This window comes from Gopherus flavomarginatus, chromosome 5 (genome assembly GCF_025201925.1).
Source record: "Gopherus flavomarginatus isolate rGopFla2 chromosome 5, rGopFla2.mat.asm, whole genome shotgun sequence".
In the NCBI taxonomy this organism is placed as follows: domain Eukaryota; kingdom Metazoa; phylum Chordata; order Testudines; family Testudinidae; genus Gopherus; species Gopherus flavomarginatus.
Genome location: NC_066621.1, coordinates 130,587,258 through 130,613,914, shown reverse-complemented (window position 1 = coordinate 130,613,914; position 26,657 = coordinate 130,587,258). Strand labels below are relative to the sequence as shown.

Below are 26,657 nucleotides of genomic sequence, written 5' to 3'. Positions count from 1 at the left end.
CAAAAAGAGGTGGAGCTGAAAGAAAAGGAAAAAAACATCAAACTGGCAGCTTACAAATTCCTCACTAAAGCCCAGAGTGTACCATGTTAATTCTCTCAAGCCTTTCTATTCCAGAGACTTACAGGTTTGTCAGTTTACAGTCCAGGGAGATAATGCTGAGTGGCCTGAAGGTGTCTACTACGACGGGAAAAAAACGGTGGCGTGGAAGAGGTGAACCTCTCCACAACCCTGGAACGTCTGCAGCAGCAACAAATCAAGGAGCTGTGCACTAGCTTCCCCCCATTGTTCTCAGCCACCCCAGGACGGACTGAACGGGCATACCACTCCATTGACACAGGTAATGCTCACCCCATTAGAACCCCACCCTACCGGGTGTCTCCTCATGGCCAAGCTGCTATAGAACGGGAGATCCAGAACATGCTACTGATGGGTATAATCCGTTCATCTACCAGTGCATGGGCATCTCCAGTGGTTCTGGTACCCAAACCAGATGGGGAAATATGCTTTTGCATGGACTACCGTAAGCTAAATGCGGTAACTCGTCCGGACAACTATCCAATGCCACGCACCGATGAGCTATTGGAGAAGTTGGGACGTGCCCAGTTCATCTCTACAATAGACTTAACCAAGGGGTACTGGCAAGTACCGCTAGATGAACCTGCCAAGGAAAGGTCAGCGTTCGTCACCCATGCGGGGGTGTATGAATTTAATGTCCTTCCTTTCGGGCTGCGAAATGCACCCGCCACCTTCCAGAGGCTGGTAGATGGTCTACTAGCAGAACTGAGAGAATATGCAGTTGCCTACCTCGATGATGTGGCCATTTTTTCAGACTCCTGGCCCGAACACCTACTACACCTGGAAAAGGTCTTTGAGCGCATCAGGCAGGCCGGACTAACTGTTAAGGCCAAAAAGTGTCAAATAGGCCAAAACAAAGTAACTTACCTGGGACACCTGGTGGGTCGAGGAACCATAAACCTCCTACAGGCCAAGGTGGATGCTATCCAAAAGTGGCCTGTCCCAAAGTCGAAGAAACAGGTCCAATCCTTCTTAGGCTTGGCCGGGTACTACAGGCGATTTGTACCACACTACAGCCAAATCGCTGCCCCACTGACCGACCTGACCAAAAAGACCCAGCCAAATGCAATTAAGTGGACTGATGAGTGTCAAAAGGCCTTTACCCAACTTAAGGCAACGCTCATGTCTGACCCTGTGCTCAGGGCCCCGGACTTTGACAAGCCATTCCTAGTAACCACGGATGCATCTGACCTTGGTATAGGAGCAGTTCTCATGCAGGAAGCAACGGATCACAACTTCCATCCTGTCGTGTTTCTCAGCAAGAAACTGTCTGAGAGGGAAAGTCACTGGTCAGTCAGTGAAAAGGAATGCTATGCCATTGTGTACGCCCTGGAAAAGCTACGCCCATATGTTTGGGGACGGCGGTTCCAGCTACAAACTGACCATGCTGCGCTAAAGTGGCTTCATACTGCCAAGAGGAACAAGAAGAAACTTCTTCGTTGGAGTTTAGCTCTCCAAGATTTTGATTTTGAAATTCAGCACATCTCAGGAGCTTCTAACAAAGTAGCTGATGCACTCTCCCGTGAGAGTTTCCCAGAATCCAGTAGTTAAAAAGTGTTCTTAAAATGTAAAAGTCTGTTAGTTATATACTTAGTGGTATATGTAAAGGTGCATGTGTTGTATTAATCTGTTTATTTTAAAGTTCTAGGAGGAAATCGCCGCCAGTGAGCTTCCCCACTGTCTGCAATTTGGGGGGCGTGTCATAAACAGATAGCTAAAGGTTAATGTCTCTTTCACCTGGAAAGGAGTAACCTGAAACACCTGACCAGAGGACCAATCAGGAAACAAGACTTTTTCAAATCTGGGTGGAGGGAAGTTTTGTGTGTGAGTTCTTTGTTCTTTGTCTTGTGTCTGACCCTCTCGGCTATGAGAGTGATTTTTCTATCTCCAGCTTTCTAATCTTCTGTTTCCAAGTTGTAAGTACAAAGAGATAAGACAGTAGGTTTATATTGTTTGTTTTTTTTTTGTATTTACATGTGTGTAGTTGCTGAAATGTGTTAAATTGTATTCTTTGTGGATAAGGCTGTTTATTCATATTTCTTTTAAGCAATTGACCCTGTATTTGTCACCTTAATACAGAGAGACCATTTTTATGTATTTTTCTTTCTTCTTATAAAGCTTTCTTTTTTAGACCTGTTGGAGTTTTTCTTTAGTGGGAATTCCAGGGAATTAAGTCTGCAACTCACCAGGGAATTGGTGGGAGGAAGAAGTCAGGGGGAAAATCTCTTTGTGTTAGATTTACTAAGCCTGACTTTGCATACCCTCTGGGTGAAGAGGGAAGTACTTGTGTTTCCAGGACTGGAAACGGGGAAGGTGGAGTCCCTCTGTTTAGATTCACGGAGCTTGCTTCTGTGTATCTCTCCAGGAACCCAGGGAGGGAACACCTGGAAGGGAGAAGGGGGGGGGAAATGGTTTATTCCCCTTTGTTGTAAGACTCAAGGAATTTGGGTCTTTGGGGTCCCCAGGAAAGGCTTTTGGGGGGACCAGAGTGCCCCAAAACACTCTAATTTTTTTGGGTGGTGGCAGCTTTACCAGGTCCAAGCTGGTAAGTAAGCTTGGAGGTTTTCATGCTAACACCCATATTTTGGACGCTAAGGTCGAAATCTGGGAAAAATGTTATGACACCAATTCCTTAAATGTCTAAACTATATTCACGTTGCTTAACTTCGTGTTGTAGGTGTATAGATCCTGGGCCTTGCTCTGTATCACCCACTGAAGTCGATCGATTGGATTGGGCCTTGTGCTTTTCTTAGCATGAATGGCCTTTTTCCATTTTATCTTCAGGGTTTGTTCTGTTGCCTATGACCATACTTCCTGATCTCTGTGCAGCTTGTGAGTGGTGGGGCTGAATTACTCTATGCCCTGTGGCAGTCTTGATGTGTTCTGTTGTTTCATGCTGATGGAAGCCTATGCAAAACCTGGAGGTTACACTGAACTCTTTTCATGGTACTAGTGGAGACTTCAACACTTCCTCTGCTTGGCACCATATAAAGAGAAACTCTTGCTGTGTTCAGTACTGATGATTGAGGCTGGAGCTCGAAAGGCAAAGAAAGGAACCCATCACAGTTTTATTTTTCCTTAGATAAATTTTTATATAGAATATATTACAGTCAGAGTTCTCAGCTTTTAATCAAAAGAGAAGTTATTGCAATTTTATCCAGTGAATCTAACGGGAGAAGTAAAACATTCTAGAAAGCTGTCTTTAAAGAAGAGAAAAAGAAAAACCCAGACAAACAGAAAGTACATGAGTAAGTCACACTGCTCAGGATACAATTATCCAAAGGGTACAAGAGAGAACCATAGTGGCTAAGGGAGCACAAAATCAAGGAAGAAGCCGACGATGAGTGTAATATTACTGCAAAGAGGGCAAGCCTGTCATTTCCTAGCAATTTTGGCTTCCTGGACGAAATGCTTCTGCTCCGTCTTTATTTTTTAATTTTTACTTTTTGAATCAGTAAGTTAAGATGCAGTGTAAAAGGATGAGTTAATTTCTGGCTTTTGCTCATGTTATGCATAGGGGGAACTTCAGCCCCGCCTCAATTCATGGAGCTTGTGGGCGACTTTCTCCAGTTCAGCTTCTATTGCTGCTAGGCTTTCCAACTCCTGATCCTAAAACATCAGAAGTAAAGAGGTAATTACACAGCATAACGTCATCCCTAAGTCTCTTTCTTTGCATTGACCAATCAAAGAGTTTATGGTATTTATCTGGGCCCGACAGGCGAAGCAGGGAGAGAGACAGTGTTATCTAGTGGATAACATATTGGAAGTCGAGATAAGGGTTCTATTCCTAGTTCAGCCAGTGGCCTACTGTGTGATCTTGGTCAAGTCATATCACCCCTTTGTGCTTCCATTTAGACTATGAGCTTATCAGGGCAGAGACAGTCTCCTACAATGCGGGGCCTGATGTAGCATGTTAGGCCCTGACTTTTGGCCAGAAACTCCTGGTCAGAGGTCCCCAGTCTGTGGGGCATGCCCATTTGGGGGCATGTGGCAGGGGCCTGGCCTAGCCCCCGTGTTGGGCAGGGAGGGAGCACCACCCTGTTCCATTCCTAGGGCACCGCACCCAGGGCCCCAGTTGCTGCCTCCTCTCCTGGGGCTCTGCTTCCAGCTGTGGCTGCCAGCCTCCGGCACCACTCATGGAATCATAGAATATTAGGGTTGGAAGAGACCTCAGGAGGTCATCTAGTCCAACCCCCTGCTCAAAGCAGGACCAACACCAACTAAATCATCCCAGCCAGGGCTTTGTCAAGCTGGGCCTTAAAAACCTCTAAGGATGGAGATTCCACCACCTCCAGTGCTCCCGCCCCTGTCCCCAGCTATGGCTCCAACCGCAGCCCCCTTACCCCTATCCGCATCTCCCCCCTTCCCAGAGCTCCTGGCCCTGGGTCTGGGCTCACTGGGGGGAGGGGCACAAGGTAAAAAGTTTGGGGACCACTGCTCTAAGTGCTACTGTAATATAAATATCAGTATGTATTTGGGGGATTTTTTGGTGGTGTGGACATCTACCCACTGAACACCTCCACAAGCCCTTTAGCTGAAATTTTGCATAAACTATTTTTGGCTGTGGTTTCAGGCAAGTGGAAATCATCCCACCTATTCCTTTTTCTTCTGAAAATAAAGGATTTCAGTTAAGAATCAGGTGTGTCATGCTCCTTGCACCTACATCGGTGCTGTGGGAGTGCCTCACTGCTCTCTTGAGATCTAAGAAAAGGAACGTATTTACAATACATTGATGTAGGAGTTCTGAGGCATCCAGCTGAGCAGAGAGGAGATCAGAAGCTGTTGTTTAGGGGGGTTAATGTCTTTAAAAAAGAGCTGGGCTGTTCAGAGAAGCTATAAACAAGCTGGATATTGTTAATATTCATGTACTGTACATACCAGCACAACATTTCTCATTCTGAAGCATAACCCCAATCTAGATGCATGTGTAGAATAATCTGGGTTTAATCATTCTGGGCACTTTTGTGATGTTTTATATTTTCAAAGTATGTACTATACATTAACCAGTCTTCACAACACCTTTGTGAGCCAAGTAAGCAGTGCCCCTACTTTGAGAGACGGAACCTGAGAAACAGAAGGTGGGATTCACAAAGGCCCTTAGCTCCCATAGAAATCAAAGTGCCTAAATACCTGCAAAATGTATCTGCCTAGCTACCTGTGTTTGTAGAAGCAGAGCAGTTGCTATGCCCAGTTGTGCATTTAAGACCTGTGTACAAGTTGAGAGATCATAGGGAAGAACTCAGTATACAACATGAGCAACTCTTTTGAAAATGTGCTCTAAAATTGAAAATGATTTTTTTCTAAAGTTGCTCTTGTGTAGTCACAGCTGCTACTTTACCTGAGAATATTTTTGTTAGTAATTTAAAGACACAGATTAAGCCACCATAACTGTATGGTGCTGGTCCAAATTCCAGTCTGTCCTGAAATCCTACTTTTTGCTACAAAAATGTAAATGTATTTCAACAACAGGGACTTAAATCAGCAGGCTAATTTGGTACATGTGTCACTGACCGTGGCTGCATAAGCACAGACACTGATCATCTGCAAACAGTGAACTAAGCATTAAGCAACACCAAACCACAACTCTGCACCAACTGAGGTAAAGAAAGGTCTCTGCTAAGTAGAAGGGTCTTGTCTTTGCTAGAGAGAGAGTATGTGTGTATGTCAGTGACATATTTATACAAGGTCATGAAAATGGCTATGCTCCAGCTTTGGTTGGGGCTGCATTCCTGTTGCAGCAGGTAAAGAGCATGTCAAAAGTCAAGCTTACCCTAGCTCTTGTTTTCAGCATTATGTAAACAGCAGTGGCTCCATATGGGACAGTATGGGTAACTTCCATTATGGTTATCGAATTCAAATCCACTTCACACAAAAGAACAAGTACTGCATCCTGCCCAAGCCAAAAGGTATAGCTTTTCCTGGGCTGTTCCTCTGGGTAGCTGGTGTGTAGGTCCTACTTCTCCAGGTGGTGTCCCCAGGACAAAGATGTTATGAAACCTAGTTCACTGCATGCAGGCCACCACTGCTATAATAATATTGAAGATATACCTATCTCCTAGAAGGGGAAGGGACCCTGAAAGGTCATTGAGTTGAGCCCTCTGCCTTCACTAGCAGGACCAAGTACTGATTTTTGCCTAAGTGGCCCTCTCAAGGATTGAATTCACAACTCTGGGTTTAGTAAGTCAATGCTCAAACTATTGCTCTATCCCTTCCCCCCTACAGCTTAACCTATGGCATCAGTTCTCAAACTTCATTGCACCACAACCCCCTTCTGATAAAAATCACTACAGGAGCCCAGCAGAGGGGAACCGAAGCCTGAGCCTGCCAACGCCTAAGCCCCACCACCTTGGGCAGGAGGACCAAAGGCCAAGGGCTTTAGCCTCAAGTTGGGGTGGGGTCTGTAAACTGAGCTCCCTCCACCCAGGACTGAAGCCCTGTGCTATGGCTTTGGCCCTGGGGCTCAGGCTTCAGTTTCTGCCCTAGCAAGTCTAATGCCACACCTGGTGACCCCATTAAAATGGGGTCCTGCCCCACAGTTTGAGACCCACTGACCTATGGTAAAAATTACCTGCAATAAGAAATACCACAGAGGGAGCTCCTGCAAGGCTCTTCTCACCCCCAGCTCTGCACACCTCCCTGGTGCCTTGTAGGGAGCATTCCCCCCAGGTTGTGGAGAGCAGGTGGTGGAAATCTGAGTTTGGGGGCACTTACATTGGCGGCCTGCCCCTTTCTTGGTGGCCAAAGTAGCGTGTGCCAGGTTTGTGGGGGGGGAGGTGTCCTTTGGGGGGAGGAGTGCGGCTTCAGGAGAGGGTCCCCTATAGAGGGTATGGGAAGGTTCCCTATGGCAAGAGTGGGGGGGGGGCAGTGCAGCAATGTTGTCCTGGGGGGGTGGGGGTGGGGTGCATGTGTGCAGCCATCGGGCTCTTCCCAGTGCAGGGGACTTGGTGCCATAACGGTTCCCTATGGGAGTGGGGGGGGAGTCCCCAGGAGGTGTGCCGGGGGGGGTGTCACTCCCTCCCCCGAGTGGCAAAGTGTGTGTGTGTGTGGGGGGGACTCAGTGGAAGATCAAGGGGGGGGTCACAGGGGAGTAGGATCTGGCAGGTTCCCTATGGAGAGGTGTGGGGGGGTCGGGAAGATCTGTCGTGGTTAGCGCTGGGCATGTGGTGTGATCTGTCAGTGCCTCCTTGGAGGTGGGGGTAGGTTCCAGGGGTCTGTCAGTCCCTCTCCGGGGCAGGGTATCCCTTAGAAGTGCAGGGAAGACTGTTGATCACTCCTCCAGCTGGGATGCAGGTGCACCCTATGGAGTACAGTGATGTGGGGGGGGGGGTGGGCCTGTTAGTCCCTCCCTGGCCAGGGGGACAGGATCTGGGGTGTGAGGCGGTCTGTCAGTCAGTAAATCCTAAAGCCTGACCTGTCTCTGTTAGTAGTATTAAGCTCCCTGCTCCTCTCCCCTATGTTGAGGTTAAACTACACCTATGATGTTATCTGCGGTAGCTGAGCAGGGCACAGGAGGTGTAGCCTCTCCCTTGTTGAACTGAAATCAATGGCATATCTTCCCTCATTTACTGGTGGCTTGGTGAAGGTTGGTACTGGTGGCTTGTTGCCTCTCACAGGAGTTGTCTAGTTCTAGCCCCAGCCCCACCTAGTCAGTAGGGTGATTTCTAAAGTAAGATGCCCCATTCTGAGACAGCCAGCTTGCAAAAAGAGAAATTCTACTGCTGGTCCCAAGCCTATGAGCCAGGCTAGTGTGAAGGGGGTTTGGTTGCTTCTAAGACTGGTTCAAACAGGAGCAGATTGGGCTCCCTGCAGTTTCCTGGGAGTACAAAGGCATTGCTCCTGGTTCTGTGTGCAAACCTGGTGCTCAGAGTGACTAGTCTGCCTGGATTTCAGAGGGTCTGAAGGACAATGTGTAAATTAGTTCAAGGGTCTTAAATAATAAAAACCAACCCTGAAGTGAGAGAGGATCACAGACTAACAAAACACAGCTACCTGCCTAACACTGGGCATAATAAGTAATGGTGTCATATTTAAAAAAATATGGCACCTTCCTAAACCTCTCAGTGCACTATTGATACCCTGCAAATAACTGGATTTTTTTTTATTTTTATTTTTTTAAAGTGCATGCACAGGTGTCACACCAACCTCTGTTCTTCTGTTAGCGCTTCCTTCTTCATCCTTCTTTTCTTCAGGCATAGCAGCAAGCGGAAACCCTGCTTCGCTGCTGTCCTCCTTAGTGTGATGTTTCCATGACCTTCTCATATCCTCTTCTGGGTTGTGGAAGTCATACTTGTGGGACCTGAAGGACATTTTCATGGACCTATCTGGGTCTTCGCTGCTGTCTTTTTCCTCCATGCGCTTCTTGGATGTCAGCTGCTTGGCCAGCTCATCCATTTTGTTCCATCTCTTGGAGTCTTCCCATTCTCTGGAGGGCTCCTCCACTTCCTCGCTTTTGACATCCCTAGGGTGGAAGGTGTCCTCTGCCTGCATTGCTTCATCCTCTGACCGATGCCTCCCTCCTTTTAGTCCATGGGATTTCTCTTCTTCTGAATTCTTCAAACCTTGGCCAAAACCCAAAGCACCTTTGTTAGCTGAAGCATCTATTGAACAGAATGACAATGACATGGCATTTAGATTAGTTAGACCCAGTCTTTGCACCAAGCCTTATTTCTTACTGAATTGCTCTATGTGAACTGATGGACATGCTGAAGCAACAGATTCATGGATTAAGGCCAGAAGGGACCATTATGAATGTTAAGTCTGACCTCTTGTATACAACACAGGTCACATGAAAATACAGCTAGACGTGCAGGAGGAGAAGACACACATGCCCTGCAATATTGATGACAAAGAGACTGGAGCTAGCAATAGTTAAGAAACTTAAAAAGCCTGAGAAGCTTCAATAAATGATGTAAAAGCTCTTTGAAAACTGACCAGACCCATTGTAAGGCTCAGAGTGAAGTAACTGATGGGCAGATTTACAACAGTATTTTGATGTCTAAAGATGCAGATGGGCCTAGTGGGATTTATGTATAACTGCTGGTTGGAGTTATGCTTCTAACATGTTTAGGTGCACTTGGAAATCCCACTAGGTGCTTAGCTGCACTTTTAGGCCTCTAAATACCTTTGTGAAACTAGCCCGGAGTTCTCCTTTTGTCATACAGCACAAAATGAAGAAGATGGCTGGGACATCATATGGGATACATACCGCCTTCCCTTGGAGTCTCCTCTGTCTCATCCTCAGCTGAGCCCAGTATCCTGTCTGCTTCCGTAGGCTGCTTATCTTCCAGGGTGCTTCTCCCAGCATCCTCTTCTTCAGTATGCTCTTGTAGGGTCTCCTCTCCTGCTTCTTGGCTCTCTTCCTGGCCCTTTTTGGAGATCTGCTTCTTCTCTCCCTGAAACTCCTGGCTTCTGTCGGTCTCTTCAGGCTGCTCCTCTTCAGCCTCTTGGAGCGTGTGCTCGGCCAGCTCATCCGCTCGGAGGTCGTCATTGATGTGGTCGTCTAAAGCATCTTCCCTTGGCGATTCTTCAGCCTCACTGACCTCGTTGCTGTCAGATTCCTCTGCATTCTCCTTGTCATTTTCAGGGCCAGCTTCACGCAGTCTTAGCTCCCTTTCTTCCAGGCTGTTTTTCTCATCCTCCTTGGACTCCTCCCTCTCACTGTTCTGCTGGCTTCTCTCTGCTGTTAGCTCAGCAAATGAGGCTGTGGGCTCCTCCACAGCAGTTTCCCTTGAGTTATCTGTAGTGGCAACATGGCAAAACCAGAACCTCTCTTTAGAAGTCTATTTCACAAATGAGGAGGCTTCTTACTGATCTATGGGCTCAACTCCAGGAAAAAAAGAAAATCATTTAATTAAACCTATGTTTCACTTTAAGCACATGAGTAAGTCCATCCTGTTAACACTGTATTTAAATATATGTTGAACTTTAACCATGTGAGTAGGCCCATTGATTATCTTTAATTTCACCCATGCTTCAGTACAGTAGACATATGCTTAAGCCGACCCACTATTCAGTGTAGTAGACGTAGGGTACCCGGATCGGCAGGTAGCGATTGATCTATCGGGGATCAATTTATTGTGTCTCATCTAGACGCAATAAATCGACCCCCGAGCGCATTCCTATCAACTCTGGAACTCCACCAGGGCGAGAAGTGGAAGTGGAGTTGACAGGGGAGCCACAGCCGTCGATCCTGCACCGTGAGGACGGGAGGTAAGTCGATCCAAGATAGCGCAGCTGAAGTCGACGTATTCTTGTAGATGAAATTGTGTTTCTTAGATTGATCCCCCCCATCCCCCAAGTGTAGACTAGGCCTTAAACTTAAGTATGTGCATAAATGCTTTGCTGAAGCAGAGCCTATCTCACTACCTTGTCTCCGATGATAAACTGCCACTGCCTTTGAGATTAAATATAAAATAGAAAATCTTAGAATTATAATTATGCTTTACAGTTAGATAGCACTTTACATGCTCAAAGTCCTGTGCAAAGACTGGCTAATTCCTACTCACAACAACCCTAAAAGAAAGGGAAGTGTTATTCCCACTTGATACAGATGGAATTAGTATGACTAGGCCAAGGCTGCTCAGACAGTCACAGGCAGCTAGTGTTGGCCAAAGGGTTTTATTTATTTATTATTGTTGTTCACAATGGGCCCTGATCTCAGAAGGGGCATAGGCAGTACTCAAATACAAAAAAGTCAAATCATATTTTAAGAGCAAAAGAAAGAGGAAGAGACGAGAAAACTAGAAAAGAGGTAAAAGTAAATGGGCATAGAGAGAAAATGGAATAAAGCAGTGCTAAAAAAGCTTAAGATGAGTAAATGTCATTAATGTATTCAAGCTTTTGCATTATAAACTTATATTCCTGGCAGAAAAGTGGCATTGAAATGACTGGCTACTGTCCCAGCGGGTGAGTGTGTCAGGGCCAAGAATCTTCAGACCGATACTCCCATTGGGGCTGGAAGAGTGCACATGCCAGCAGTTTATTTTTTTTCAATTTGGTTTAAATGAAAGGCTGATGGCTGGATCCCGCTCCCACTGAACTCCATGGAAGCAGGAGCAAGCCTTAATGACGGGGAGTTTCCTGTCCCCTCAGTTTTGTTTGAATATATTAGACTCTCTCACAACTTCAACTGAGATGGCCATGGGTGCTCGACTGCTGAATGCAACAGCTCAGAACACTGTACAGTATGGAACAAAGCATGGTAAGTACATAAGAACGGTCAGACTGGGTCAGACCAAAGGTCCATCAAGCCCAGTATCCTGTCCTCTGACAGTGGCCAATGGCAGGTGCCCCAGAGGGAATGAACAGACAGGTTATCATCAAGTGATCCATGCCCTGTCACCCAATCCCAGCTTCTGGCAAACAGAGGCTAGGGACACCATTCCTGCCCATCCTGGCTAATAGCCGTTGATGGACATATCTTCCATGAATCTATCTAGCTCCCTTTTGAACCCTGTTATAGCATTGGCCTTCACAACACAATCTGGCAAGGAGTTCCAGAGGTTGGCAGTATGTTGCGTGAAAAAATAATACTTTCTTGTGTTTGTTTTAAACCTGCTGCCTATTAATTTCATTTGGTGGCCCCTTGTTCTTGTATTATGAGAAGGAGTAAACAACACTTCCTTATCCACTTTCTCTACTCATGATTTTATAGATCTCTATCATATTCCCCCTAGTTGCCTCTTTTCTAAGCTGAAAAGGCCCAGTTTTATTAATCTCTCCTCATATGGAAGCCGTTCTATACCCCAGTCATTTTTGTTGCCCTTTTCTGAACCTTTTCCAATTCCAATACATCTTTTTTGAGATGGAGCAATTACATTTGCACACGGTATTCAAGGTATGGGAGTACCATGGATTTATATAGAGGCAACATGATATTTTCTGTCCCTTTCTTGATGATGCCCAACATTTTTGACTGCCGCTGCACATTGAGTGGATGGTTTCAGAGAACTACCCACAATGACTCCAAGATCTTTCTCGAGTAGTAACAGCTAATTTAGACCCCATCATTGTATATGTATAGCTAGGATTATGTTTTCCAATGTGCATTACTTTGCATTTATCAACACTGAATTTCATCTGCCATTTTGTTACGCCGTCACCCAGTTTTGTGAGATCCTTTTTAGCTCTTCGCAGTCTGCCTGGGACTTAACTATCTTGAGTGGTTTTGTATCATCTGCAAATTTTGCCACCTCACTGTTTACCCCTTTCTCCAGATCATTTATGAATATGTTAAATAGGACTGGGCCCAGGACAGATCCCTGGGGGACACCACTATTTACCTCTCTCCATTCTGAAAACGGACCATTTATTTCTACCCTTTGTTTCCTACCTTTTAACCAGTTACCAATCCATGAGAGAACCTTCCCTTCTTAACCTATGACTGCTTATTTTGCTTAAAACAAATAGTTCTTCCAGAAATCACACTCACTAAGTTAGATAGTGCCATGATTTTGCTTCGGAATCCATTCTGTATTGAACTATATTTGCAGCAAACTAATCCAACACAGGCACTACTTCTTCTGATATGGAAAAGAGAAGGCTCTGAGCCAGAGAAAATGGCCTAAAGTCTCCTTTTACTTCCACTGGGGAAACTCCAGTTAACCAACAGGACTGACCTGGGGGAAATAATCACAGCTGAGTTTGGTCTGTTTTAGGACCCTACATTTTTTGTGCATCCAAGACTCCCATTGACTTCAAGTGATACAGGAGCTGGCCATTAACGCTGTAGGTGCTCAGATACAATGGTGATTGGTGTCGCATGAAAACCTAGTCCAACACACAAAGCTATGAAGATGGACTATTAATCTGTCACATCTTTCATTGTAGGACTCACCTGTCACTCATTTTAATACTGAAAATGGCAGCAGGATGGCAAATCAGTATCTGTTATGATTTAGAATTTTTCCAGTAATTATGGCTGCAAAATGAAATGTTTCTTAAGCCATTAACTATTCCAAAGCAAACCCAAGGTCGCTAGTCTATTTCAGCAACAAAAAAAGGGCTAAAATGTGAAGCAGATTACTGTACTAGCAGCCTTGATGCACACAAACAGGGATGTTCTTTCGATGTGGATTTCCTGGGGGTTAGGCTGACACTAACCTCTTTGCATGTTCTTGTCATTCTGGCTTTCAAGGACTTCTGAAAGTTCATCTTCAAAGCCACCGTTTTTCTTCTGCTGCCAGGTTCTTTCATTAGCCCCTGTGTCAAATAAGGAGCGGGGTCAGAAAGCAACATTCCCCACTATATTTTAAAGAATTGTGTCAGGAAAACTGTTTCAGTACATTTAATACTGAACTCTGACAATAAGCTGGAATGAGAAAAATGCATTAACTAGGCACTACGTGAACCAACTGTATTAACCATGCTTCAGCAAAGTACATCATGTGCAAGCCAGCGCAGCTGGAGCCAGATAACCCCTAAGCAAACAGGCATTTAATGGGAAGAGACACTTGGAAAACAGTAATGCTGAAGGAGACTTAGGGGTGAAAGAGGACAGAAAAGTAGCTGTTGAATTGCAGTGAGGCCTCTTTCTAGCAAAGTACTTAGGTAGGTGCTTACTTAAGCATCTGAATGGTCCCCCAGAAGCCTCGCCCTTCTCCTTCCGTGAATTACCCACTTCTACCATCATACAAAAGCACCCAGTACATGCGCACCTGTTCCCTTTTCAGGGCTTGCTGTCCCCACTGTGCCATACACTTGCCCCTCTCCCATGCATGCTCCTCTCCCCTTTGATGTATCAGCTGCCACCAGAAGTCCTGTATACCTGATCCCCCCGGAGTGAGAAGATAAATAGGGATGCCTTCACACAGGGTGTTTTACAGTTCATGCCACTGAAAAGCAGCAGGGAGTGGCATTTATTATGACATTCTTTGTATTACATAGTGCCCAGAAGTCCCAGCCTTACCAAGAGCCCAATTCCCTTGAGCAAGGGGCCGTACAAACACTTAGTCCTTACCCCAAAGAAATTCCAAGTCGTATAGACACGGCGGATAAAGGGTGGGAGAAAAGTCTTATTCTTGTCAGATGGGGATGTGAGACTCAGACATGATGTGACTTGCCCACTGGAGAAAGAGCAGTCAGGAAGGCTGAGGCAAACCCAGGAACTGATCCCAGAATTCCTGAGGCCCAGCCAGTGCCTGAGTCACATATCATAACACCCAGCTCTTCTATAGTGCTTTCATCAGAACAACCACCTCTCTCTCCAGGCATGGCCTCTCCAATCCCAAATTAACCCCTGCCTCCAAATCTGTGTAGAGGGAAATAGGCCACCTCAATCCTTCCCCAAGTCTATGAACAGGGAAAACAATTTAAGATGTGGCCGCTTCCAGACCAATTTACCTCAGCCCCAGCCAGATGTGCAGAAGAGAGAGGGAGGGAGGAAAGAGCTTTCCAGGGTTGGTGTTTCCCTTCCCCTTCCTCTTCCTCCTGCTGTTTCCCTATTCTGCAAGAACCATTTTCCACTAGTGATCTATGAGCTACATTTTGAGCTGAGTCTAGTAGTTGGGAGGAAGGAGGCATGTGATGGAATAATTACAAGGTGTGGGGGAGGGGAAGAAAGGAAGTGCCTTTAGCTAGCTTAACTTGCATTATTTTAAACATGGCTTAATTTTGTGAGTGAAAGGAAAAATCCCAGTGGAGAATGCATGCTCAGTGTCACTGTGCAGGGGTAGCTCTAGTTGAAAGCATAACAACGGTTCACCCTGTACAACAGCTCCACAGAGTGCATGAGCATTTAATAGGAGTTTGGTCAAACCGTGGGGAATGGCACCCCATGGGGTAAAAGCTCTGTGTAGGGTAAATGAGGGCCAGTGAGACTAAGTAACCTAGCCCCTCTGGTCAGGGTGTTTGTGCAGCTGGACTGTTGCTGCTGCTGCTGCTACTGGACAATCAGTAGAGAGAGCCCATTATTCCTCTTCACAAGTAGGGATCTGGGCCAGTGGATCAGCATTTTGTAGAGACCCATTGGTCATGCTCCTGGCTTACCCACATCCTGCCTCTTTGGTGAGCTCTGGCTGAGACCTCCTTGGTAGGCAGGATGGGCAGGTCAATGCTGCTTTTGCCCCCTCTGCACACTTTTCACTTTACTTTTAAGCTGCTTGGGGCCCCCATGGGGGTGGTTTGTGTTTGAATGTAACTGAGGCTCTTTAATGCACCAGCTACTTTTCCTAATCTCTTGCCCTTCCACTCTCCTTTTCATTTGTTCTCGCCATGTCTGACTTCCTGGTTTCTCTTCTGAGGTTAGTTCATGTTATTCCTAGTCATCCAAAGCAGGCCACATGGCTACTTCTTACCAGGGCAGTGGGAAACACTGGCAATGAAATTCCAGAGCCTCAACTTTCAATATCCCTTATGACAGTGAATGAATGAAAGAATACAAGAATTAGATTTTGCTTCTGTTCCTGCTATGTTGACTTGAGCTCAGACCCAAATGTGGTACAACACTTGTACCTACTAGCAGGAGCAGGTAGCATCTTTTCATCCACACAGGTAATGTGCTGAGAAGGGAGAACTGGTCAGCCCTATGTGCATGACTTAATTCTGCTTTGTGGTTGCATGGGAGGACAGAGGCAGAGTGACAGCTGTGTTCAAGGTCACAGACAGAACTAGGAGCAGAACGCAAATTATCCAGATACTCTGGCTCTCTGTGGTTGAGCCTGGTTCCAGAGGACAGTGATGCAGGTGGTTTGGGGGAGAGGCCACAGAATCCACTGGCCCCCAACATTCCAAGCAACAGGTGCAGAAGACATGAAGCTCCACAGAGGGAACAAGCCCCCAGCATGGCCTCAGGTTGGCGCTGATGGATTTCAACACTTGTACACCAGCAGATTACCCAAGTGCTTTGGGCTCTCTGCAGCAGATCCTCATTTCTTCCTACCTGCTGTTAAGAGGGATAAGAATTAATATTTAATGCTCTGAAGTCCTCCAGTCTAAATTATGACTGAAATACAGCATTTAACAGTGGAAAAGACTCCCACTGACTTCTATGAGCTTTGGCCTTGGATCTTATACTTCATAATCAGCAGACATTGATTTGGTCAAAGTTCAATTGTATTTCTAACTTCAAAGATTGTTTAGTTTAAATAAGCCAAAGTGTTTCCCTTAGGTATCTGCTATCCATAAAAGAGTAGGCTCTCTTGGGTAAGTTATACAGTCAGTTACACTGATGGAAACCTGAAGTAACTTAATTGGCTTCAGTGCAGTCAATCTAGATGTACACAGGTGTAACTGAGGGCAGAAAATGACATTCTGAGTTTATGGTCTTATTTGCTGGAAACTGATAGAAAAGTTTTATGAAGTTATCTGTAGAACATTTTTATGACTCAAATAAATGTACATTAAATTAAAAAATTCACCAGGGACTTGAATAACTTATTAACACCTTCCTGCCACTTTAATTGTAGCAGAACTGTACCTTGAACCGCAAGTTCTTGAAGCTCCTTCAGTAAATTTTGATGACGAAGGATTGAAATGATCCTTTCATCTGCAACAGAAGATTCTTATTATAGGTAGAGCAACGCAAATAGTCTGTTCACATGCTCCTTTAGCTAGTCGGTTCATTTACTGAATTTGCTCTTAACTGTAGACCCATCAAAAATCAATTCAATTAAAAAATTATGACTTAGGTTTTTAATTTCATGCAAGTGACCCCGGACTTCAGCTTTGGGACAATCAATGCTATGACTGCAGCACAAGAGCTTCATTGCCAAAGGTTAAAGTCTCTGAATTGGTAAATAGATTTTTCATAACTAACAGATACTCAGTATTTCATGAGACCATGGGAAACTGTCTGTCTATACCTCCTCTGAGAGTTTCTAGGCATTCCTGGCTGATTGGCAGCGGGCTTGGCTTTGACAGAGTATCAGAAATGACCTCTACAATGCACTTCATCACCTAGAAAGACACAAACATACAGATTAAAATCTTTCCCATCTTGGCTTTATTTATTACCCAAGTTCAGTGAAAAAGAACATAGGGCAAATCCTACAACTGTTTACATTCCACATACATATATTAGTTCCACAACAGGTAGAGTGGGAGTCTGTTCTCCCTGGCTCAGAATACAAGGGGGCAAACAATGGAATTAAAAAAAAGTGTGAAATTAAATAAAGAAAAGTAGATTCTTTTGAACACAACATGTGAATAACTTGAGGAACTCACAGCCACAGGAAGTCTTTGAGGCCAATAATTTAGCAATATTCTAAAAGGGATTGGACATTTATATGACTATCAAGAATATCCAAAGTTATAATTAATAAATTTAGGAAGGACTATTAAAATGTGTACTCCAGGACCTAAGCCAATTACTAACTATTAGAGTCCAGGATGAGACCTGTGTGGGGAGCAGCTTGTCCCTCAGTTGCCTACTGTGGGGTTCTTACACTTTCCTATGAAGCATCTGGTGTTGGCCACTGTCAGAGACAGGATACTGGACTAAGACTCTTAGCTGCTACTGTAATACTACTACTAATAGATAATTTGGTTCGATCCTGTCTGGCCATTCCTGTGTTTCTACGTTCCCATTTACATCAATGTAAATAAGAGAATTTTGTACCATTTGTCTCACTGATTTGTTGAACAGAAGTAAGACAATGGGCTCGATTCTCCTCTCACATAAGAGTAACTCCATTGGTGTCTGGAGTTACAGCTGATTAATATTGATGTGAGAAGAGACACAAGGCCGAAAATTTCAAAACACAAATGCAACAAATGTGCCATGTGCCTGTGAATCCATTGCACACGGAAAACCCAACATCTGAGTACACAGAAGTGTGATTGTGTTTGAATTAAGTGATTGGGAAAGTGAGGGATGATAGCATTGGTTTGACTCCAGCAGTGTTTACGCTAGTATGCAGACCTAACCAGTAGTCTTTACTTGTAAAAATTTCCTATTTTTTTAATTTCCCAGATACAGACTGGATGACAATCTCCATCCAAGAATATTAAAGGAATGGCCCATGAAATTGCAAACCCAATAGCAAGGATTTTTAATGAACTTGTAAACTTAGGGTTCATACCCTATGACTGGAAAATAGCTAGTATAGTACCTATTTTTAAGAAAGGGGAAAAAGGGTGATCTGGAAAATTACAGGCCCATTAACTTGATCTCAATTGTATGCCAGATCTTGGAACAAATTTTGAAAGAGAAAGTAGTTAAGGACATAGGGGTACATGGTAACTGGGATAAAATCCAACATCGTTTTACAAAAGGCAGATTGTGCCAGACCAACTTGATCTCTTTGAGAAGTGATTGATTTTTTAGACAAAGGAACTGCAGTAGATCTCATCTACCTGGATTTCAGTAAGGCATCTGACACAGTTCCACATGGGAAATTATTAGTTAAATTGGAGCGGTGGGGAATGAGAGAATTGAAAGGTAAGGAACTTGTTAAAGGGGAGATTACAACAGTCCATACTGAAAGATGAATTAGCAGGCTGGAGAGAGTTTACTAGTGGAGTTCCTCAGGGACTGGTCTTGGTACCAATCTTATTTAACATTTTCATTAATGACCTTGGCACAAAAAGTGGGAGTGTGCTAATAATGTGCAGATGACACAAAGTTGGGAGGTATTGCCAGTACAGAGGAGAAGCGGAATATCATTCAAGAAGATCTGGAGGACCTTGAAAACTGGAATAATAGAAATGGGATGAAATTTAATAGTGCAAAGTGCAAGATCATGCACCTGGGGACTAACAATAAGAAGTTTTGCTATAAGCTGGTGACATCAGTCGGAAGCGACAGAAATGGAGAATAACCCGAGTGTACTGGTTGATCACAGGATGACTATGAGCCGCCAATGTGATGCGGCAGTGAAAAAGGCTAATGCAGTCCAGGGATGCATCAGGCAAGGTATTTTCAGTAAAGATAGGGAAGTGTTACACTGGTGAGACCTCAGCTGGAATACTGTGTACAGTTCTGGTCTCCCATGTTTAAGAAAGATTAATTCAAACTGGAACAGGTGCAGAAAGTGGCAACTAGGATGATCAAAGGAATGAAAAAAACCTAACTTATGAGAGGAGACACAAGGGGCTTGACTTGTTTAACCTAACCAAATCAAGGCTATGGGGAGATACAATTGCTCTCTATAAATACATCAGAGGGATAAATACCATGGAGGGAGAGGAGTTATATACATTAAGCACTAATGTTGACACAAGAATAAATGGATATAAAATGATCAACAATAAGTTTAGGCTCGAAATTAAGTGAAGGTTTCTAATGATCAGAGGCGTCAAGTTCTGGAACAGCCTTCTAAGGGGCACAGTAGGGAGCAAAAAACCCTAACTGGCTTCAAGACTGAGCTTGACAAATTAATGGAGGGGATGGCATGATATGATTGCCTACAATGGGATGTGGCCCATTTGCAACTGCTAGTGGCCAATATCCCTAAACACCATAGAGGGGCACTAGATGGGAAGGCTCTGAGTTACTACAGTGCATTCTTTCCCAGGTGTCTGACTGGTGGGTCTTGCCAACATGCTCAGGGTTCAGCTGATTGCCATAGCTGGGGTTGGGAAAGAATTTTCCCCCAGGTCAGATAGGCAAATACTCCTAAGATCTCTGCCATTCTCTGCAGCACAAGGCATGGGTCACTTTGCTGGTTTAAATTAGAATAAATGGTGAATTCTCTGTAACTTCAAGTCTTTAAACCATGATTTGAGGACCAGAGGTTATGGGTCTATTATAGGAGGGGGTGGGTGAGGTTCTGTCACCTGCAATGTGCAGGTCAGACTAGATCTGGGGTTCCCACAACAAAGTTTTTGGTGGCCTCAGAGTGCAGCCACCAACTCTTAGTGGTGGCCATTCTGACAATTTTCCCTAAAATAATTAACTTTAGGAAAAACAAAGAAATACACATATACATGTCCAAATTATTGTAATTTATTTATGTAGGGTTTTTTTGAAGACTCAATAATAAAATAATGTACAGTTGTCTCTATTCTTTACTGACCTAAACAGAATAGAAAAACAAATAAGGTGCTTTGCATGTTCTTGTCTTTTTTTTTGTCGTTTCTTTTGTGGGTTTTTTTTTTTAAACTAGACTTGCTAACTAGTAAGTCATCTTCTGTGAAAAGTGATACTTGTATGTTAATATCAGTTTTCACAGCCAGCTACTAAGTCTGTTGTGAAAAATGATATTAATAAACATACAAATATCACTTTTCACAACAGACTTACTCAGCCCCTGCAAGCTCAGGGACAAATTAAGCCCTGGATGGGGAGCTGAGGGAGGCACCAGGGGCCCAGAGCAATTGGGCGGGGGTGACCCTGAGGCTGGCTCCTGTCACCACACTACTGACAGCCCGAGCTCAAAGCCCTGTGGCCAGATACCAGAGCCCGAGCCTGATTCCTGTGGCTGGCTCCTGGGGCCTGCCACTGCGCAGCCAAAGCCAGGATCTGGAGAAGCCAGTGGGGGCTGGGGGTAATGGGTAGGGCCCTACCAAATTCACAGCCAAGAAAAACGTGTCATGGACCATGAAATCTGGTCTCCCCCTGTGAAAGCTGGTCTTGTGTGCTTTTACCCGATATTATACATGTTCATGGGGGAGACCAGCGTTTCTCAAGCTGGAGGTCCTGACCCAAAAGAGAGTTGCAGAGAGGTTACAAGGCTAGTTTATTGGGTCATGGTATTGCCACCCTTATTTCTGCACTGCCTTCAGAGCTAGGTGGCTGGAGAGTGGTGGCTGTTAGCTGGGAGCCCAGCTCCGAAGGCAAAGTCGCTGCCAGCAGCAGTGCAGAAGTCAAGATGGCCTAGTATGGTATTGCCACCCTGACTTCTGTGCTCCTGCCTTCAGAGTTGGGCATCCAGAGAATGGTGGCTGCTGACTGAGGGCCCAGCTCTGCAGGTAGCAGCACAGAAGTCAGGGTGGCAATACCATACTAGGCCATCCTGACTCCCGTGCTGCTGCTGGCGGCGACATTGCCTTCAGAGCTGGGCTCCTGGTCAGCAGCCACCGCTCTCCAGCTGCCCCGCTCTGAAGGCAGCGCCACCGCCAGCAGCAGTGCAGAAGTAAGGGTAGCAGTACCACAACCCATCCTCAATAACTTTGTGTCTTGCCCACAACTCCCTTATGGGTCAGGACCCCTACAATTACACCACCATGAAATTCCAGATTTAAATAGCTGAAATCATGAACTTTATTATTTTTAAAATCCTATGACCGTGACATTGACCAAAATGGACTGCAACTTTGGTAGGGCCCTAGTAATGGTGGAAGAGTGGTGAGCCCTGGGCCAGAGCCCACGCCACATGACCAGGAGCCAGGGCCAGAGGAGGTGGCAGGGGCCAGGGTGGAGAGAAGCAGACTTGAGCCTCAGGCTGGAACCTGTCACCACCTGGCCAGGGGATGGAGTCCTGGAACAGAGCCCAGGGCCCGGAGACGGAGCCTGAAGTTCAGCAGCTAGACCCCAAAGCCCCCTGGCTGGAGCCTGCCACCTCCCATCACAGGGCTGAAGTCTGATCTCACTGCCCCTGGGAAGGGGGGAAACTCACTGGCTGCCTGCTTCTCCAGTGTTTGTGTCTCCAAAGTGGAGCAGGCCCAACCCCTGCTGGCAGCCCCGGGGGTGGGACCTCTGCTTCCCCCCCAAACCCCAATCACCACCCAGGAGGCTACAGCCACAAGAAAAGCCCTTGGTAGCCACATTTTAGAAATATGGGACTAGATCAGGGGTGGGAAAACGACAGCGCGTGAGCTGCATCCGACCCACCAGCTGATTTAATCCAGCCCTTGAGCTCCCACTGGGGAGCAGGGTCTGGGGCTTGCCCTGCTCCTGTACTCCAGCCAGAGAGTGGAGTCGGTGTCTGCTCTATGCAGCTCCCAGAAGCAGCGGCATGTCTCCCCTCCAGCTCCTACATTTAGGGGCAGCCAGGGGCTCCACACTCTGCAGCCGCCCCCAGCGCCGCCCCCACAGCTCCCATTGCAGCTCTCATTGGCTACAACTATGGCCAGAGGCGGCGCCTGCGGACAGGGGCGTGTGTAGAGCCACCTGGCTGCATCTCTGCATAGGACCCAGAGGGGGGTTATGCCACTCTGACATAAGCAGCGCCCAGAGGCTGCACCCCTGAGCCCCTCTTGTTCCCCAACCCCCTGCCCCAGCCCTGATCCCACCTTCCAAACCCCTCAATCCCAGCCCAGAGCACCCTTCTGCACCCCAAACCCCTCATCCCCAGCCCCACCCCAGATCCTGCACCCCAGCTGGAGCCCTCACTTCCCCCCTATTCCCCAACCCCTTACACCAGCCCTGATCCCAGCCCAGAGCACCCTCCTGCACCCCAAACTCCTCATGTCCTAATGATCTCAACAAATGCTCATCTCTTTATAGCCTGAGCTTCTTTTCAATTTCAGCAGGCTGGCCTTCTAAGAGTCTTAACCTCCTAAACTGTACTACTCACAAGAGATTCAGAACATTGTGGCTGCACAGTAAACTAACACTAGTGAGCAATTTCCAGGTGCCAACAATGTTGCCTGTTCAAGCAATCAGATGTATTCATTTATCAGCTAAAATAATTTAACTGTTCACAATTTGAAAATAGCTAATTTCTTTCAACCATTTGAGTTTGCAGATTAAAGAGATTTCAGAAAGGGATAACAAAATGAAGTATCTTCTTGTAAATACTTTCACTGTTTATAGGGATTGCTTGGTAGACTAGAAGCATTAACAAATCTAACAACTGAAATAAAAACATCTATGCTCCCTTTGGTATCGCTCTTCTATACCACAAGCAACCTATTAATATTAATTTTACGAGTGCTAAAACACACCGTGCACCCCCAAACAAGACAAAGAGGCAGATTCTGATACCCTCTCTCATGCTGAGTAGCACCTTACTCCATGAGTAGTCCCATTTAAATTAATAGGACTTGTGGAGTAAGGTGTTTCTTAATATAAGTAAAAATATCAGAATCTGGCCCAAAGAAGTGCTATAAACAAACATTTTGTGGTTCTATCTCATCATTTTCTACAATGTCTGACCGTTATATTGTTAGGTTCCTTTGGGACATAAATTCTTTACATGCTGTTTTACACCCACACATTTTATACTTGTACACATGCCTGAGATTCCCTTCACTCACCAAGGAAATGCTGCCACGTCTGGGTGGAACTTGGCAGCTATTAATATGACAATCGTGTAGTCCCCACTGAGGCAAAACTTGCATTGATTCCACTGATTGTTTGGCCTGAGTAAGGTCTGCAGGTTCAGGCTCTAATTCTCCACTGTGACATTACATTCTCCATAGATCTATTCTAAGTAAGATTGTGAAATTAAACGCTGAAAAGGTCCCATCCTGCTGTGTCTACACAGAAGAAAATCCGATTGAAGGGTTCAGGCCCTTAGAAGGAGTGGAACAAAAGATGAGACTCTTTGAAATATTTTCCCACTTAAAGGCCTTTATTGTTGCTGAAATACTGGCCTTCTGGGGTCCTGGAACGGATGAAGGACCAGGAGTATTTCAAATGTTTTAAGAAGTTATGGTCAGACTCTCAGTGGAAGTAATTGTGTTAAGAAGATATACCTAGCTATGGAGGAACAGCTTTCAGTGCTCAAACTCCCATTGCCCCCACCTGAACATGCGTACAGTTTACTCCACCTCTCAGCCAACATCAAGAACTAGGAACACAGGGCACTATGGCAGGCAGAATCCTACAATGGATGCTTTGTGCTGAAACCTCAAAGTCTTGCATCATGGGCAGGTTGATGAGGTTTCTATTTACTCTGTAACTTAAACTAGAATTTTGCATGGCTCACACTAGTGTGTTGGTAGCCTAATTACTCATCAAGGGCTTGATCCAATTCCTTCTAAATTTAATAGAAGACCCCCACTGAAATCACTGGGAGCTGGACCAGGTCCCATTACAGGAGATGAGATCATGAACACACAGAGCTCTTGGGGAATAATTCAGACTTGGCGTAACCCCACTGACTTCCATCTCATTACACCTACTTACACAAAGGCTGGATTTAGTCCTTTAATCTTAAAGGATTGGAAAAGGGGTACTTCACACAGATGGTGCACTTAACTTTGGGGAAGCCATCACAAAGCAGACTCAGAAAATCACCAGTTACAGTAGAGGGGAAATTATGGGTTTAATAGGCTTCCTCAGATGGCAACCACTGAAGCAGTCTGTACAGAGCAGAAAACGTTTTCTGCTCCTTACCTACCCATGGAGCCTTTTACAATTACAGTCATTTGAACCAGCAAAAAAGACTGAGACAATAGTAAATGCCATGCTGCATTCATGAGCCATCAGCTTAGCTCACAGCACAGCCAGCAGGCTAGGAGTTCTAAACAAAGCAGCTGCAACAGCTGTCCCGGTTCCAGTCTGTAGACGAAGGAAGGGGAGTGTTTTCTTGTAGTACTTACACTGCAAGTAACAGTGATGATGAATGGTGAGTGCAAGGGAGAGAGCATGGAGACTGACTGGAGCTTCCCCCTTCCCTCCCCCAAAGAAAAGGGAAAGCACCTTTGGTGGCTTATCCCTGAGAGAAGATTTTGATTAACAAACACATTCAGCAAGCAGGGATGAGAACTGGCATTTCTGCTCCTTTAACAAATATTAGAGAAGTGTAATTAGCTAGTTTGAGAGAGAAGTTAATTTGAAAAGGTACATACTTGAAAGAATAACGTTAGAGAATTTTTGACTGCACCTCTCTCACAGCTAGGTAGATTGATAGGTAGATGTATGTAGATAAATAAGTAGGTAATTATACATATGTATAAGTATACATTATGTGCAAATACGTACACACTCACATATGCATCTCTCTATTATGCACACATACATACATAGAAAGATATTGCTAAGCAAATCAAGATAGCTGAAGAAAGATTAACGGACAGAAAAAAGTGACTCCTCTAAACATGCATGCGTGCACCTGCATAAAGTATTTACATTTTCAACAAAGATGGCTCAGGATGTGTTTATAATCAGTTAAATATAATATAACCTTGACCATTCACACTCTCCTTTGTCTGTTGCTGAACTTATCAGGGGGTTGACAAAAAAAAGACAAAACAGTTTGAATTATGCATAAAATGTAAATCCAGAAAGAGGAGCAGATAATGCAGCTGGAAAATCTTTGCCCTAATAAGAAATGATTCATGCTTCCCTATTAACATTTAAAGTATTATTTCCAGATAAAAGAGACCGAGGTCCCTGAGGTTTCTTGAATTACCAGCAAGAGAGACATCAGCACTCCGATTTTTAACAACTCAATCTCAGAGCTTACCTTAGCATCCCCTTTATTCATTGGATTGGTTACCGGGAGGGAAATGACTGTAAACATCAAAAGGAGAAAAGGATACCTGGTTAGTCTCCATTTCCTGGCACATTTCCAGCGACCCGGGGCACAGCTGGGGAAACGCAGGCAGAGCGCTCCAGCTGTGGCCAGAATGTTAGCAGGAAGGTGGAATCTTGGGCTTGATGTTCGACCATAAATCACACCAGCTTATTAACTACGGGCTTCACCAATCAGCAGTAATCGGGCGGACTCTAACGATAGGGCTTGGGTTTGGGTTTCTCCCTAAGAGGTTGACTTAAACAGGCCCCCAAAGTGAAGCAGACGGGACTGCAGGCGAGATTTTATCTGGCCAGACGTTTTGCAAGGATCAGCCTCACGTGGCTGAGCCTGTGCCGAATTCTTCCAACGCCAAGGCTCAGGAAATCAAGCCCTTCCCGGTAGCCAGTACCTGTCCGGCTCCCGCTAGCTCGGAGATGGGGCTAGAGACCGATCATATGGCTGCTAGCTACAGAGAGACGGGCGATAGCCGCCTCTGCAGAGCAATGGAGGGGCGAGCTGGTGGCTGGATCGGGCTTTCTAAAGTCTCCGCGGGCGGAGATGACCTTGCAAGTGTACTCAGTAACTCAGTGCATCGGGGGTGTATTCGGGGCACTCTCATCTCCCACCCACGCAAAGGCTTGTCTCAGCCCCCCCCCCAAGAAGACAGCCCTGGGTGTCTGCGACCAGGCAAGGCTGGCGGAAGGGTTGGCTAGAAACACCTTTGCGACCCCAGCGGCTTTCGGCTGCCCCAGCCGCCGCAAGCGGAGAGGCGCTGTCCTTGGTGCTGAAAGGACAGTCACTGCGGAACAGCGTCCGGGGCCACCTCCCTCTGCCCGGCGCCAGCCAAGGTCCCGACCCGAGCCCTGGGCGCCCCCCGGCCCCACGCCTACCCTGCACCGCCAGCAGCAGGACAGCGAAGCCTCCTCTGCAGCCCATGGCGCCGGCAGGCCGGAGTGAAGGCTGGCCGGGTGCGGGAGGGGCGATGCGCTCCTCCCCGTGCAGCGCTGGCGGACGGCTTAGGGCGAGCCGGGAACGCTGGGCTCCGAGCCGGGGCGGGGCCGATCCGCTGGCGGGATTAGCTCGTGTGTGTGGCCGCCTCTCCCCCACAGCACGTCGCGTCCCCGCCGCCTCTGCCGAAGATCCCGACAGGGCACTGCAGCAGCAGCCCCCGCGTTTATATACCCCGGCCCTCGGAAATGGCGTCAGGAGAAAGCCACCTCCCCCTCGCCCGCCCACCGCCAGCCCCTGCCTAGCCGGGCGCCCAGGTCCGCAGCGCCCTGTGGTTCGCACACACTCCGC

General features: G+C 46.1%; 1 protein-coding gene across 1 annotated transcript; it reads right to left on the bottom strand.

Moving 5' to 3' along the window:
• Window positions 1-3,185: 3,185 nt before the first annotated feature.
• CHGA (chromogranin A) lies at window positions 3,186-26,520 on the bottom strand. Its single transcript, XM_050953305.1, has 8 exons — window positions 26,249-26,520; window positions 25,308-25,354; window positions 16,875-16,968; window positions 16,490-16,558; window positions 13,177-13,275; window positions 9,281-9,811; window positions 8,218-8,672; window positions 3,186-3,684 (listed from the first exon to the last, which is right to left on the bottom strand). Exons 1-8 carry the CDS (start codon window positions 26,292-26,294, stop codon window positions 3,601-3,603), a joined length of 1,425 nt encoding a protein of 474 aa, XP_050809262.1. The 5' UTR covers window positions 26,295-26,520; the 3' UTR covers window positions 3,186-3,600.
• Between the last annotated feature and the right edge of the window lie 137 nt (window positions 26,521-26,657).